Consider the following 14105-nt stretch of genomic DNA (forward strand, 5'->3'; position numbering starts at 1 on the left):
GAAGTGAGAAAGGGAAATGAGAGTGCTAACTGAGCTCCACTCTGCCTTTTCCCTCAAGTGTATGGGCCTCTAATTCCAAGCAAATACTTTGCTTCCATGCACCCATTTTTCCAGCACACACCCTCTCTGACTTGGTCAATGCAATAACTATGGGCCTAAGCTTCTGGGTCCAACGCCCATTCCTGATTCAACCCCCCGATTCAGTTTACACACACCCTGCAGAGTGATTTGTTTATTTTTATTATTGAATTGTTTTTTCCTGCTCTTTTAATTCTTTTCTTTTTTTACACATAAAAATACATAAAAAATGATAATTCAAAAAATAGTCATATTAAATAGTATTGACGTTTAGACTATATTTTAATTATGATTAGTATTAATAGAGTTTAATTGCTAGTGTTCTTTTAATTTCATTTGATGGTTAATTATAGATTAGGATTAACATTGATTAGTTTCAATCTTTAATGTCATTATCTTTTTCATGATTTAATCTGCTAGGATAAAATTATAATTGTTCCCTAAAAACAACCAACACATACTTATTTTATACCACGAACTATGAAGCTCTGATTTTCTCATTGCACTATGAGAATACCTAGGCACAAGGGTTTGAATCCTTGGTGAGCACATTAATTAAAGGGTTTGAATCCTTGGTGAGCACATTAATTAAAAACTTATTTTTCCCCATTTAACCAATTCAAGTAACTTTTAGATAGTAACACCCATATGCGCAAAGAACAATCAAAATGGTTCCCGTTGAATATAACGGATGAGAGGGATACTAATATTTCCCCTTACATAACCTACTTTCTTACCCCATTTCTCTTTCCCTTGGATTTTATTGATATTTTCCCTTTCTCTTAGAACAAATAAAATTCAGGGACGACTCTGTTGTATTTCGAGCGCGCGATACGCTATAGTATTTTTCGCGATGGGACAGAGGCTCTATGTTATCTTTTGATTTTTTAATATATTCATCTGTGAGTTGTGTCTTAAAGTCTCTCCAACGCTCATCAGCATATCCAATCCATTTATTTTTCAGTATACTTTTCTCTGGAACAATAAACACTTCGTACATTTATATAATTAATAGAGTTGATATTAATATTAGACCAAAAAAATAAATGGTCATATATACTTGTAAAACAAATCAAAAAATTTATAATAAATACTGTAATATCGGTTCATATTCTATCTTTCGAATCACCGTCAACCTCGTGTAAATTATCTATCAAAAAACATGCTTTGCTTTTATCTTGCAATACCACGTAACCCTTAAAATCATCAACATTTTCCCCATAAGCATTTTCGATTCTCAGGTCAAAATTAACCGGGAAACAGGCAATGTTTTCGTGGACTTTTTTAACCTTGGTACACATCGTTGCACCTCTAGCTTTTCTTTTTCTCTTTGTATTAACAGAGGTTACAACACAAGTTGTATGAGAGGTACTTGTCGAATTACTCATGCCTTTGTAAATTAAGAAAAATAGCAACATATATATCAACTGCAATCACAAATGTTACCAATTGAACTTGAACCAATGTATTCCTTGTGAGTTATATTAAGGTAATTAACATTTTGAAACAACAGTCAAACTAAATATTTCACATTTGTCTTTTGTGTTTAACTAGAACATTGAAAAAAGATAAACATTTTAGTGATGAGTTATATACCTCAAATGTGATGACGAAGCTTCGAAGAGTTTTGAAAAGAGATAATGGTCGTGTTGATGTTAGAAGGCGTCATGTGACCCTAAACCAATTAAAAATAAAAATAACATAAAATGCAGTAACAGGAATTCGAAGCGAGTTCCCTCATAGTTATATTGTCTCGTTTTAGGTAATAACTGAGGGTATATATATATATATATATATATATATATATATATATATATATATATATATATATATATATATATATATGATGGTGCTGATGGGACATATACCTTGATTATTGGTGGATCGAAGTAAAAGTTTTATCATAAAAATTATTATTTGTAGTAATGCTAAGAATAACCTTAACAAACTTTTAATCTACTAGTGGTGGTGACTCTGAAGGCGACCGCGTCCACAGGGAGAGAAACGGCTTGGCAGTGGTTCGAGGTGGAGAGAGAGTGCCTCCGATGAGTTACTTAGATCCTATAGAAACATGAGAGTGAGGTTGAATGAAAGAGATAATATCCTTCGTAGAGGAGATGACAACCATAAAAATGGAAGATGAAAGCCACCGTAAAGGTAGGAGGTGGCCACCATCAAACCGTAAAAATTTGTGAGAGGTATTCTAGAGAGAAGAGAGAGCATCTCTCTCTAAAAAAGTATTCTTCCGGATAATATTGATAGAACATAATCAACCTATATAATATTAGAATAATTAAGTAACTAAGTTTGACAAATTAAAATCATAAAATTGATTAAAAGTTACTAGATAAAATAAAATAACTATGAAATTGCTCATGCTTATAAACTTAGAAAATAGAGGATCTCTATACTAGTTTTCTTTTCCATGAAACACACCGGACATGCTTTGAGAGAATGCTCACATGCTTTACACGAACAAAGGTGTCGACAAGGAAGAAACAAGAAAGTTGATTCATTCAAATGACAACCTTTGCAAATCATGTTTATGCTTGTTGTAATTTCATGACACACTATAACATTCTCAGCTGTTTCTTCTTCAACCACTTTCATGTCACAACATGACTCTATATCTTCAGGATAATAACATCTTTTTCGTTTCATAACTTCTAAGGCATTATTCAAAGACAAAACCATAGATTCATTCTCATAAGCAATTTTCCGCCATAATTGATTATCAGTCTCTAATTTTGTTAAATTTTCTTCCAACTCCAAGTTTATATTTCTCACTTCTGCTATTTGTTCATTCTTTTGTGCTAAGATATAAGAAAAAACCAATTCTTCATTTTTCAATAATGTCATCACTTGTAGTCTTCTATACTCTTGCTCTTGTATTTTCAATCTCTCATTCTGCCAACATCAAAAAATACCAATCATTTAAATTATTGATATATTGGTTGTGATTCAAGAAAGGTGCAAGTAATCAATTGTTTTATCAAGTATATATAAAGTGTATTCAATGTTAAAATAATTATATTATTCAATATAATTGTACTATAGATAAATCATTGAATCATTTTTTATAAAAAGATTATTTTTTTATTTTGAATTGTACAATTTTATTCCCTTTTTTAAATAGGTTTCAATCCAGTTTTTTTGGTTTTATTCCAGTTTTAACCCATTAGCGGTTTTGAAAGGTTGACAAAACCAGATTCATTTCCGGTTCCCGGTCCAACCTATTGAACCGTACGGTTCTGTCTGGTGTTTAAAACATTGTCATTTACTATTCCTTTTTAGAAGAGAAAAATAAATCTTAAAAATAATTTTTATTTTGAAAAAAATATATATATATATATATATATATATATATATATATATATATATATATATATATATATATATATATATTAAGAGATTTACACTGTCAATTCATCACCATCACCCGTTTGTATTACTTTATAAGTTTTTAAAATAAAAGTCAAATTTATTTTAATATCCAACGGATAGAATTAATTGACGGTGTAAAATCCTTTTATATATCAATTAAGATTAAAACATCTTGTGTCATTTTTATTCACATTAAACTTTCTCTCTCTTTCAAAGAGATGACAATTAGTAGGATTTAGACAAAGTACTATAGTATGAGTCTTCATACCCGCTGTTTAAAAAAAAATCTATATATCTGAACACACACCTGCGTGTATATTTATGTATGTATCCGTTGTATCATACCTAAGTACTCATATCTATTATGATTTAATGGAATTTTTATTAATAAATTTATCATGTCATTTTAAATTTTAAAAAACATAATTTTTTTTTTAAAACTAAGAATAATATTATTGATTTAAAAAATAAATAAATATTTATATTAAAATCTATACAAGTATAATAGTGATATTAATAATATTGGGTGGATATTCACGGGATGTATATTAAAGTAATCCATATCATTCTCACTTACATTATCCCGTGGGCTTTTCCCAATCCATTTTGAATAATCTTTTAGAGTGTCTGATAGGGATGAATCCAATTGTCAGTAGCCATATTGATTTTTATTCTCATTAAACTTTCTTTCTCCTTTATCCAAGATTCATATATATATGTAGAATGTATTCATAAATAAAAAAGAATAATAGTAAATCTAATAATTACGGATAGAATCAGATTTTATTTCTCTGTAATTAAGAAATAAAAAAGAAGAAGAATAAATCTAATAAGAGTTTAATTGAATTACTGATAAAATTATAAAATGTGAAAGAAGTAATCATTTCAATAAAAATTATTAGAAGTTATAAGATAAATTATTTACGATAAAATTGATAGGAAAATAGACTACACTAAAACCAAATTTTCCCTTCATATATTATTATAGAATAAAGATTATATTATTTACCAAAACAAGTGACAGTTAATATATTTTTAGGATTTAAACCCTCCATAAATTACCAAAACTCTCCTAATGTTTGATAAAATAGTATAAAAGATAACATGATTTAAACTTTGAAAGCATGAGTGACGACATGTATGATCCGATAAGTAAAAAGGTTGAAAATTGAATCTAACCTTTGATTTGATAAGGTGATTCACTTGAAACTCCTCAAGATCAAACTCAATGTAGTTGTTATGCATAGTGGTAGCATCAAAACTGGACTCACTAACGTTCATGTTTAGATTTAAGGTTGAAAACAAAACCAAATTTCATACCTTAAACATATAAGACTATAAGTTTTGAGAATTTAACGGCGGCTTTTCAGCATTAAGTCATTAAAAATAGTAACTGAAAAAGTCGAAATGGAAAAAAGAGACAGAATCTGAATTTGTGTTATTTATTCTTTTATTTTTATTTGCTGATTTCGTGATTTTGAAACGAAAGAATTCAAAGCGCCACATTCAATGATCTTAACTGAAACTTCCGTATACATAGTATTTTCTTTTCTTATTTTTTTTAAGAATTTCCAAAATTTCCTCCGATTTATTATTAATTCATTCTATTGTCAAGGCTGTCTGTTTTAACTTTTTAAAACTAAGTATTTTGTTATATATTTTTAACTTGTAGACATGACACCCCACTACATCAGTTTAAGTGATTAATTAAGTTTTAAAAATATGGATTAGGCCCTTAGCTAAGTATATAGGTGGTTTTTTGAATTTTTTTTAAATAATCATATTTTTCAATTAAAATTTTAAAATAACCTATTTTTCGAAACATTTACGGAAATAACCACATTTCAAAAAGCATGCGCCAGTTGGACTGACACATCTATTTTTCATTGAACAGAGACGTCAATGGTTTGGGCGCATGCATTGGAATATTGTATTCTCATGTGCCACGTGCAATGGCACGTGCATGTGTAGTCATGTGTGTGCGCCACATGCAATGGCGCATGCATGTAGCCATGTGTGTGTCAATGCTCCACCACTCATATATTATAAATACAACATCTCTGCCATAATTTTTCACACAACCTCTTACCCTCCTTCAATTTTCCTTCAATCTCCTTCAATTTTCTTTAAAATGTCTACATATTTATACTTGTGTCTATATATTCACAAGAGAAATGCTAATTTAATCTTTTCAGCAGTGTTGCCTCCGATGAAGATCTGATTTTGAAATGTAGATACGATCAAACATCTTAAGAGGACCTTGAATCGTTGGTTAGATGGATTTCAATGGTTTGATACGACGTTTAACCAAAATGGAGGAGTTCGTTTCTGGGTGGATATTAAAACTGACAGAGACGTTCACAGGATGATGTATACTCCTCATAAAATTGTTTTGATGGTTGTAATCGCATAGTTATGTTGTTTATGTGATGTATTTGTTTGTGATGATATTTTATTTGTTGTAGTTTCTTGTGTTGTTGTTTATGTTTTGTTTTTGTGTTGTATGTGTTGTGTTTGTTTGTGATGATATTTCCTCACAAAGTTATCTTATGAAATGAATGTTGTTTTTAATATAAAGTAAAAGATTTACAATTAAAATTATCTTGGTGTGCTTGTTCTAGCACTGAGATAGTTAGTACGATTATGACCGGGTTGACGACATGAAATACATAATCTAACCATTTTGTTCGCCGTATCCATTTTTTTAAGAATACGGATGCTGTTTGGGCGGTCCTTTTTCTTTCTTCGCATTATTTCATTGTGCCAGAGAATGTCCTTTGATATGCAGGTCAGTAGTCCTCTTTTTCTACCACTAAAAAGTTAATTTCATAAACTTTGCAAAAGTTTATGACTTTGTAAACGTCATATAGTAAGTTGGAATGATCCCGTCGAATCTTTGAACATGTCTCCATGACATGGGAGCAGAGCATACGAAAAGCTTGGAATTTTCCGCAATCACATCAACCTCAATCTAGTTCCACTCGATAGTGTCCCCTCGACATGCCTTCATTGTTATTCATTGAATCAGCAACACTGTACCAACCTTTAGTATAGTCAAACATCGTGACCACATGTGTGTTAGCTTTGGCAGTTTCCTCTTTAATGAATTTCACTGAAGCATCACTGAACAACTGCCCAGATTTCGTAGGTGAAGAATGTGCTGATTTGGATGGTCTAGAACCTGGAGGAGCATTCCACATCTCTAGCAATATGTTAAAAAAAGTTGTTTTGTTGGGAAGAACAGATTATGTTCTTGCAGGAATGGAAAAAATGGACAGTCTTGTGGTGAAAACTTACAGAATCCAATGAAATGAAATTAGGATTACAGTGTTTCACATGTTTAATAACAAATAATAATAAATTGAAAATAAACAAAACAAAAAATTATGTAAGATAACATATTGTCAAGTAGACTACCACGTATGCACAGTTTAACGTTTTTTTCTCAAAATTTAAAGGAATGGATCAATTTGACTGACCGAAACCGTTTTATCGAACTATAATATAACATTTTTTAACTAAGGAACTAAAGAGAAACAATAAATTAAATTAAGGGATCAAAAGATGAATTAAACCTTTTTTTAATTGATTATTTATATATTTCAATAATAGGAGAATACCGTAGAGGATTATCCATCAAAATTTGACACAATACGAAACAAGGATATGTTTTTTAAATCAACAACAAAAATGTCGAGCACATGTTTTATACCTATGCAGTAAAAAAGATTTTGAAATTACTTCTTTTGTCTAGCCATTAATAATAGTTCATGTATTCACTTTTTTTACGGGTACCAATAACATTAAAAAGTTATCATCAGAAAGGTTCATTTTAAATAATGGTAGAGTAACACACCATGGAAGTAACAATATATTTTTTGGCAATACTTTTACATCTAGACATGCGGGAATCACATCAGATGATTAAGTTTTATATAAAAAAAAATTCAAATTATTTTTTTATTAATTTATTAGATATTAAGTAATTTTCTACTATTCATCTTATTGGTATCTTTTTTATTTTATTTCATTTAAAAAATAGTCATGTTTTCAAATTCAGTTGGTTCAAAGTTATTGATTAAAAAACTATTAGAGTAATTCAATATTAAAATAATATAAAAGTTAAATAGTAAAACTAAGTCCATTAAATCAAAACCATAAGTAATGGTTAATTTTGTGTCTAGTTAATATTGATAGAATTTTTTTCTTATTAATTCATTGGATATCAAATTATTTCTCAGGATTCATGCATTAAACGTTAAAGCATGCAGAAATATTTAAAACTATACTTTTAATAAGATGATTTTTTGTTTAAGAGTTTTAAATTAATAATATATATATATATATATATATAGTTATTTATATATTATCTTGCATAAATTAATTTTTTAATTTTTCTGTCTCAGATTCAACTTATCAACGTAAAAATTAGATCTCAACCAATCCGTTATCGGACATCAATAATGTATTATTGTAAAATTTATGGTGTCAAGATATATTTTATTAACTTTTTATTGACATTAATGTGGAAATATTTTTATATTGAATTAGTTCATTTAATTCATAATGTAGATCTTGAGGAATCCATGCACAAATATGAATCGTTAAATCTAGATGATGCGGATTATGTGAATAAAGACTTAGACAAGAACGATGATTTTATTTTATTTAAATATTTAATTATATGTTTGTTAAATAAACTATTTGCATATTTCTCTATTTTATACGTTATTTTTTTATTGACATTTAAATTGATTTTTAATGAATTCCAGCAATTAAATTTGAATATGATGTTAATGATGGTATGCAAGAAAGTGAACTTACCTTCCAAAATACGGGTTCAACTATTGATTCAAATCAAGGTATTCTTCTATAAATTCATATTGATGTTGAGAATGTATCAAGTGTGAGTAGTGTGGATAATAGTCTCACATTGGTTGGAAATATGGAGACTTGAGCATTTATAAGTGAGAGAACCCACTCACCTATCACCTTAAGATTTTGGGTGAATATGTGGTGTGTCTCTCACAAAGGTGTTACTCTAAAAAGAAGAAGTCCAACAATGTTCAATGATCCCTAGTGAAAAACTTCTCCAACAAATAATTGAATTATAGCAATTTTGCGGTATGATGAACGAGTTCAAAAACACTACAATCCAACAACTCCAAAATTTTCTTTAGGTTGTAGTCAGGAAAAAATTGAACTTCCAAAATTAAAGTGTCCACCAGATCTTTTAATGGATTTGTTTCATAAGAAAGATAAAAGAAGCAAATAGTTTTTGGATTATATTATATATTTTAATATGATATTTTCATTTACTTCATTGGGTGGAAAAATCAACATTTCTATCAACGATGGCAATGCCCCCACCCATGTTTGTTGCCACAAGATGCTTCTCAACCTAAATTTGCTCTATTATATATATATATATATATATATATATATATATATATATATATATATATATATATATATATATATATATATATATATATATATATATATATATATATATATATCACTACGTCAAAAACTGGAATAGACAGCGCCCCTTAGAGGGCGCTTTATTACAAAAGCGCACTCTAAAGTGAAGAGAAAAAATAAGGAGCGAACAAATGGAATAGACAGCGCACTTTAGAGGGCGCTTTTGTAATAAAGCGCCCTCTAAGGTGAAGCGAAAAAATAAGGAGGAGATAGAGGGACAACAATACAGGGCGCTTTTTAGAAAGCGCCCTCTAAGGTTACCCTTAGAGGGCGCTTTTAAAAAAGCGCTCTATAAGTCCATGTGCATTTCCAGTTTATAAAGCGCTTTTGGAAAGCCTTAGAGAGCGCTTTTAGAAGCGCCCTCTTAGGCCCCCTTTAGAGGGCGCTTTTGTAACAAAGCGCCTTCTAAAGTGAAGCCAAAAAAAAAAATGGAGGGACAACAATAGAGGGCGCTTTTGTGAAAGCGCCCTCTAAGGTTACCCTTAGAGGGCGCTTTTGAAAAAGCGCTCTCTAAGTCCATGTACATTTCCAGTTTATAAAGCGCTTCTGGAAAGCCTTAGAGAGCGCTTTCATAAGCGCCCTTTTAGGCCCCCTTTAGAGGGCGCTTTTTTTCCACAAGCGCCCTCTAATGTCTCCTTTAGTAAACATTAAAATTATAACATACTGCGCGTTTTGTTATTTCACTATCTGTTATTAGCGTTCTTTTTCACGTTAGGGTTCTGAGGCGTTTTCCTTCCACCTCTGTTAGATCTACATGCGCGTTTCCTCCTTCTACCCATCAAAGGTACACGCTTTTCCCAATTACTGTTTTATGTTATTGCTTTGTTTTAGCTTTGCCCAATTTCTGTTTTACCTTATTACTGCGCGTTTCCTCCTTCTACGTTTGTTTCGACCATGATAGCGGATGCACTAGGAAATTGACGGTTGGTTTTTAGAAACCTAGGTCCAAATGTGTTTGAACTCTTCTGAAATTGTTTTTTATTTATTCTAATTAGTAATGGATAATACATGGATGTCTTCCAATCGGTTGTCGAGAGAGTACGAGAATGGGGTATCAGAATTCGTTAAGTTTGCCGTTGCGCACGCCGAAGACCCCAGTAGAATGATATGTCCTTGCTTGGGTTGTTGTTATGGGAAACGGGTTGACGCAGTTCAGTTGACATCGCATCTAATGAGGCATGGAATTGATCGAAGTTATACATGTTGGAATTTGCATGGTGAGAAAAGTAACGAGAATGTTGAACCGGGGGATAGTACGACCTATGCCTCAAACTATAGTGGCGCAGATACATACGATTGTGATCGAGTTGAAGAGATTGCAGAAGCACTTGAAGGAGATCTTAAGGATTGTCCCGAAATGTTTGAGAGGTTGGTAAGTGATGCAGAGAAACCTTTGTATGATGGTTGCACTAAATTCACAAGATTGTCTGCGGTATTAAAGTTGTACAACTTAAAGGCGGGCAATGGGTGGTCGGATAAAAGTTTCACAGAGTTATTAGCCCTTTTGAAAGATATGCTTCCTGAGGATAATGTTCTTCCCAATCGAACATATGAGACCAAAAAGATGTTGTGCTCTATTGGCATGAGCTATGATAAGATACATGCATGTCCAAACGATTGCGTTTTGTTTCGAAATGAGTATGCATCGTTAAATGAGTGTCCTAAATGTGGTGTCTCGCGATATAAGAACAAGTTGTCTCCAGCAAAGGTCTTGTGGTATTTTCCTGTTATTCCGAGATTTAGACGCATGTTTCGTAGTGAAACCGATTCAAGACACTTGACCTGGCATGCAGATGAAAGAATTATAGATGGAAAGTATCGACATCCGGCAGATTCACCACAGTGGTTGAAAATTGATAATGATTATCCTGAATTTGGAGAAGAATCAAGAAACCTTCGCTTGGCATTATCTACTGATGGAATGAACCCACACGGTATCCAGAGTATCTCACACAGTACATGGCCTGTGATTATTATGATTTATAACCTACCTCCATGGCTATGTATGAAGCGTAAGTACATGATGTTGTCTATGTTGATTTCTGGACCTAAACAACCAGGGAATGACATAGACGTGTACTTGAAGCCCTTAATCGAAGATTTAAAGATTTTGTGGGAGACCGGTGTGGAGGTTTATGATGGATATAGGAAAGAAAGTTTCAACTTGAGGGCGATGTTGTTTGGCACAATTAATGATTTTCCAGCATACGGAAATCTATCAGGGTATAGCATAAAAGGTCAATGTGCGTGTCCTGTTTGTGAAGATAAAACAGATTGGAAGCGCTTGGAGTTTGGTCAGAAGAATGTCTTTCTCGGTCATCGGAGATTCTTAAATTCAAATCATCACTACCGTGGATGGAGAAAGGCGTTCAATGGAGAGACAGAACAAGGCAGAGCTCCACCTATATTGACGGGTGATCAAATTTTTGAAAAGGTGAAAGATTTGGATACTCAGTTTGGCAAGCCTTTTGCCCACACACTTGTCAAAAGTGGGTGGAAGAAGAGGTCAGTTTTTTTTGAATTGCCGTATTGGAAGTCCTTGTATGTGAGACATTTTCTTGATGTTATGCATATTGAAAAAAATGTATTTGAAAGTGTTATTGGCACGTTACTCAATATACAAGGAAAGTCTAAGGATGGCCTTAAGGCAAGAAAGGACTTGATAGCGATGGGAATAAGAACTGAATTAGGACCCTTGAAGAAAGGAAAACGAACATATCTACCGCCTGCTGCTTATACTCTATCTAGAAAGGAGAAAAAAACATTGTGTAAGTTTCTAAGTGAAGTTAAAGTTCCAGAAGGGTACTCTTCAGATATTAGAAGACTTGTGTCTATGAAAGACCTCAAGTTAAAGAGTTTAAAGACCCATGATTGCCATGTTATAATGGAACATTTTCTCCCAATAGGTATACGTTCTATTCTTCCAGAAAAAGTAAGAAGCTCTATAACTAAGTTGTGTTCTTTCTTCAAGTCAATTTGCAGTAAGGTGATCAATCCTGCGATCTTACCAATGTTGCAAAAAGAAATCGTTATTACTTTGTGTGAGCTTGAAATGTTTTTTCCTCCATCATTTTTTGACATAATGGTACATCTAGTTGTTCATCTTGTGAAAGAGACACAATTGTGTGGACCAGCTTATATGAGATGGATGTACCCTGTTGAACGTTATATGAAAATATTAAAAGGGTACGTGAAGAACCGAAGTCGACCAGAAGGTTGTATGGTTGAAAGATACATTGTTGAAGAAGCGATTGAGTTTTGTACTGAATATTTGTCTAATGTTCAGTCAATCGGACTCCCCAAGTCTCAGCTTGTCGAAAAGAAAGAAGGAAAAAATCTAATTGGAAATAAAATCGTGGCAGTATCAAGGGTCGAACGGGATCAAGTGCATTTGTATGTTCTGCACAATGAGAATGAGGTTGAGCCGTATGTTGAAATTCACAAGGATGTTCTCCGAGGTTTAAATCCCAATAGAAATGAAAATTGGATAGTACGAGAGCACAATCGATGTTTTATACCTTGGTTTAAGGATCATATTTATTCAAAGTATTATTCAGATCCCGCTTCAATAACAGAAAGGTTGAGATGCTTAGCATATGGTCCAAGTTTCCATGTTTTTTCTTATAGCGCATACGCGATTAATGGATACACATTTTATACCAAAGAACAAGATGATAAAAGTACTATGCAGAATAGTGGTGTCACCGTGGTAGCTGAAGCAATGCACATATCAAGTGTGAAGGACTTAAACCCCAAATTTGCAAATCTGTCGTATTTTGGTGTTATCGAGCGCATTTGGGTGTTTGATTATGAGAAGTTTCAGATTCCTATATTTGGTTGCAAGTGGGTTGAAAATAATAACGGCATTCGAATGGATAAGTCAGGATTTTTGCAAGTGGATCTTAATAGGGTGGGATACAAAGATGAGTCTTTTATTCTAGCCTCTCAAGCTAGACAAGTGTTCTATGTCAATGATCCGAAAAGTACGAAATGGTCTATAGTTCTTTTTTCCAACAAAGTAATTGATGAAAACACTGGAGATCAAGGTGATATTGATGTTGAGATTGAATCGTTTACCAGAAATGATCAAGATGAGAATATTATATCAAATGATTCATATATTAGAAATGATCATAATGAGGGTATTTGGATCAATCCAACCGTCCGTGTTGTTAAGAGACATGTAGAACATATTCCAACCAAGAAAAGAAAGAGAACTTAGTGAAAAAGGTACAGGTCAAATGATTTTAATTGTTTTCTTTATTACAGGTAAAATGACTTTTATGATTTTAATTGTTTTTACATTTGTCATCTGATTTTAATTGTTTTCTTTTTTACAGGTAAAATGATGATGCTGGATATTTGTTTAGATGGAGATGCTCTATTGTCGTCAAGCCTCATTCGCGTAGATGATGATGCTGGATATTTGAAAGTATCCCTCTACGACAATGGAACATGTCCATCTAAACATATATCAATTCTATCTTCAAAAGATAAGGGTTCAATGTTGGCAAGTTACATTGGTTTCCTTGTTCGACAACATATTCCGATTACATGTGATAATTGGAGAAGTCCGGACTTGAAGGTTGGCAAAGAAAAAATATGGTCGGAGATACAGGTACTTACCATATATTGTTATATGTTTTTTGTTGCATCAACTTTGCAGCCCTGTATTGTAGGCAGAATTTAGGACTTCTCAAAGTTGATTTCTTGTTACTTTGTCGTTCATAAAATACACCACTAAATTCTATGCGTTTAATTTTTAATTTTTTTTCATCAGGCTTGTGTCTCAATAGAGGATGGGTATCTACCTAAAGTTACTTTTGTAGTGGTCCAAAAGAGACATCACACCCGTCTCTTTCCTGTCAACCCCAAAGAGACCGATAGAAGTGGAAATATTATGCCAGGTTTTTTCAATATATTTCTCAACGCAGCTGGTATATATTATCATTTGAATTTATCACTTTTTGCTGATTTTGTTGTTCTAAATTGTCAAAGGAACCGTGGTAGACACCAACATTTGTCACCCTAGGGAATTTGATTTTTACCTTAACAGCCATGCAGGAATTCAGGTAATATTAGCTATGTCATTTAACTTTATGCCATTGTTTACTATTTGTTGCTCAATCGCCTTTTGACAGTTCTGTGTTATTTGCATT

At 32.2% G+C, this 14105-nt stretch overlaps 1 protein-coding gene across 1 annotated transcript; it reads right to left on the reverse strand.

Annotated features, from left to right (window-relative positions):
* Positions 1-2457: 2457 nt before the first annotated feature.
* On the reverse strand, positions 2458-4743 carry LOC127087707 (probable BOI-related E3 ubiquitin-protein ligase 3). The gene is made up of 2 exons (XM_051028642.1): positions 4642-4743; positions 2458-2985 (listed from the first exon to the last, which is right to left on the reverse strand). Exons 1-2 carry the CDS (start codon positions 4741-4743, stop codon positions 2458-2460), a joined length of 630 nt encoding a protein of 209 aa, XP_050884599.1.
* Positions 4744-14105: the final 9362 nt, after the last annotated feature.

Source organism: Lathyrus oleraceus, chromosome 5, assembly GCF_024323335.1.
Source record: "Lathyrus oleraceus cultivar Zhongwan6 chromosome 5, CAAS_Psat_ZW6_1.0, whole genome shotgun sequence".
NCBI lineage: Eukaryota > Viridiplantae > Streptophyta > Magnoliopsida > Fabales > Fabaceae > Lathyrus > Lathyrus oleraceus.

What these genes read in the sequence shown, in the direction of transcription:
- LOC127087707 (XM_051028642.1), bottom strand. Translation starts at nt 4,743, where the DNA reads ATGAACGTTAGTGAGTCCAGTTTTGATGCTACCACTATGCATAACAAC. An exon ending in ATCACCTTATCAAATCAAAG is followed by an intron (nt 2,986 to 4,641) that starts GTTAGATTCAAT and finishes TGATGTTGGCAG; the next exon opens with AATGAGAGATTGAAAATACA.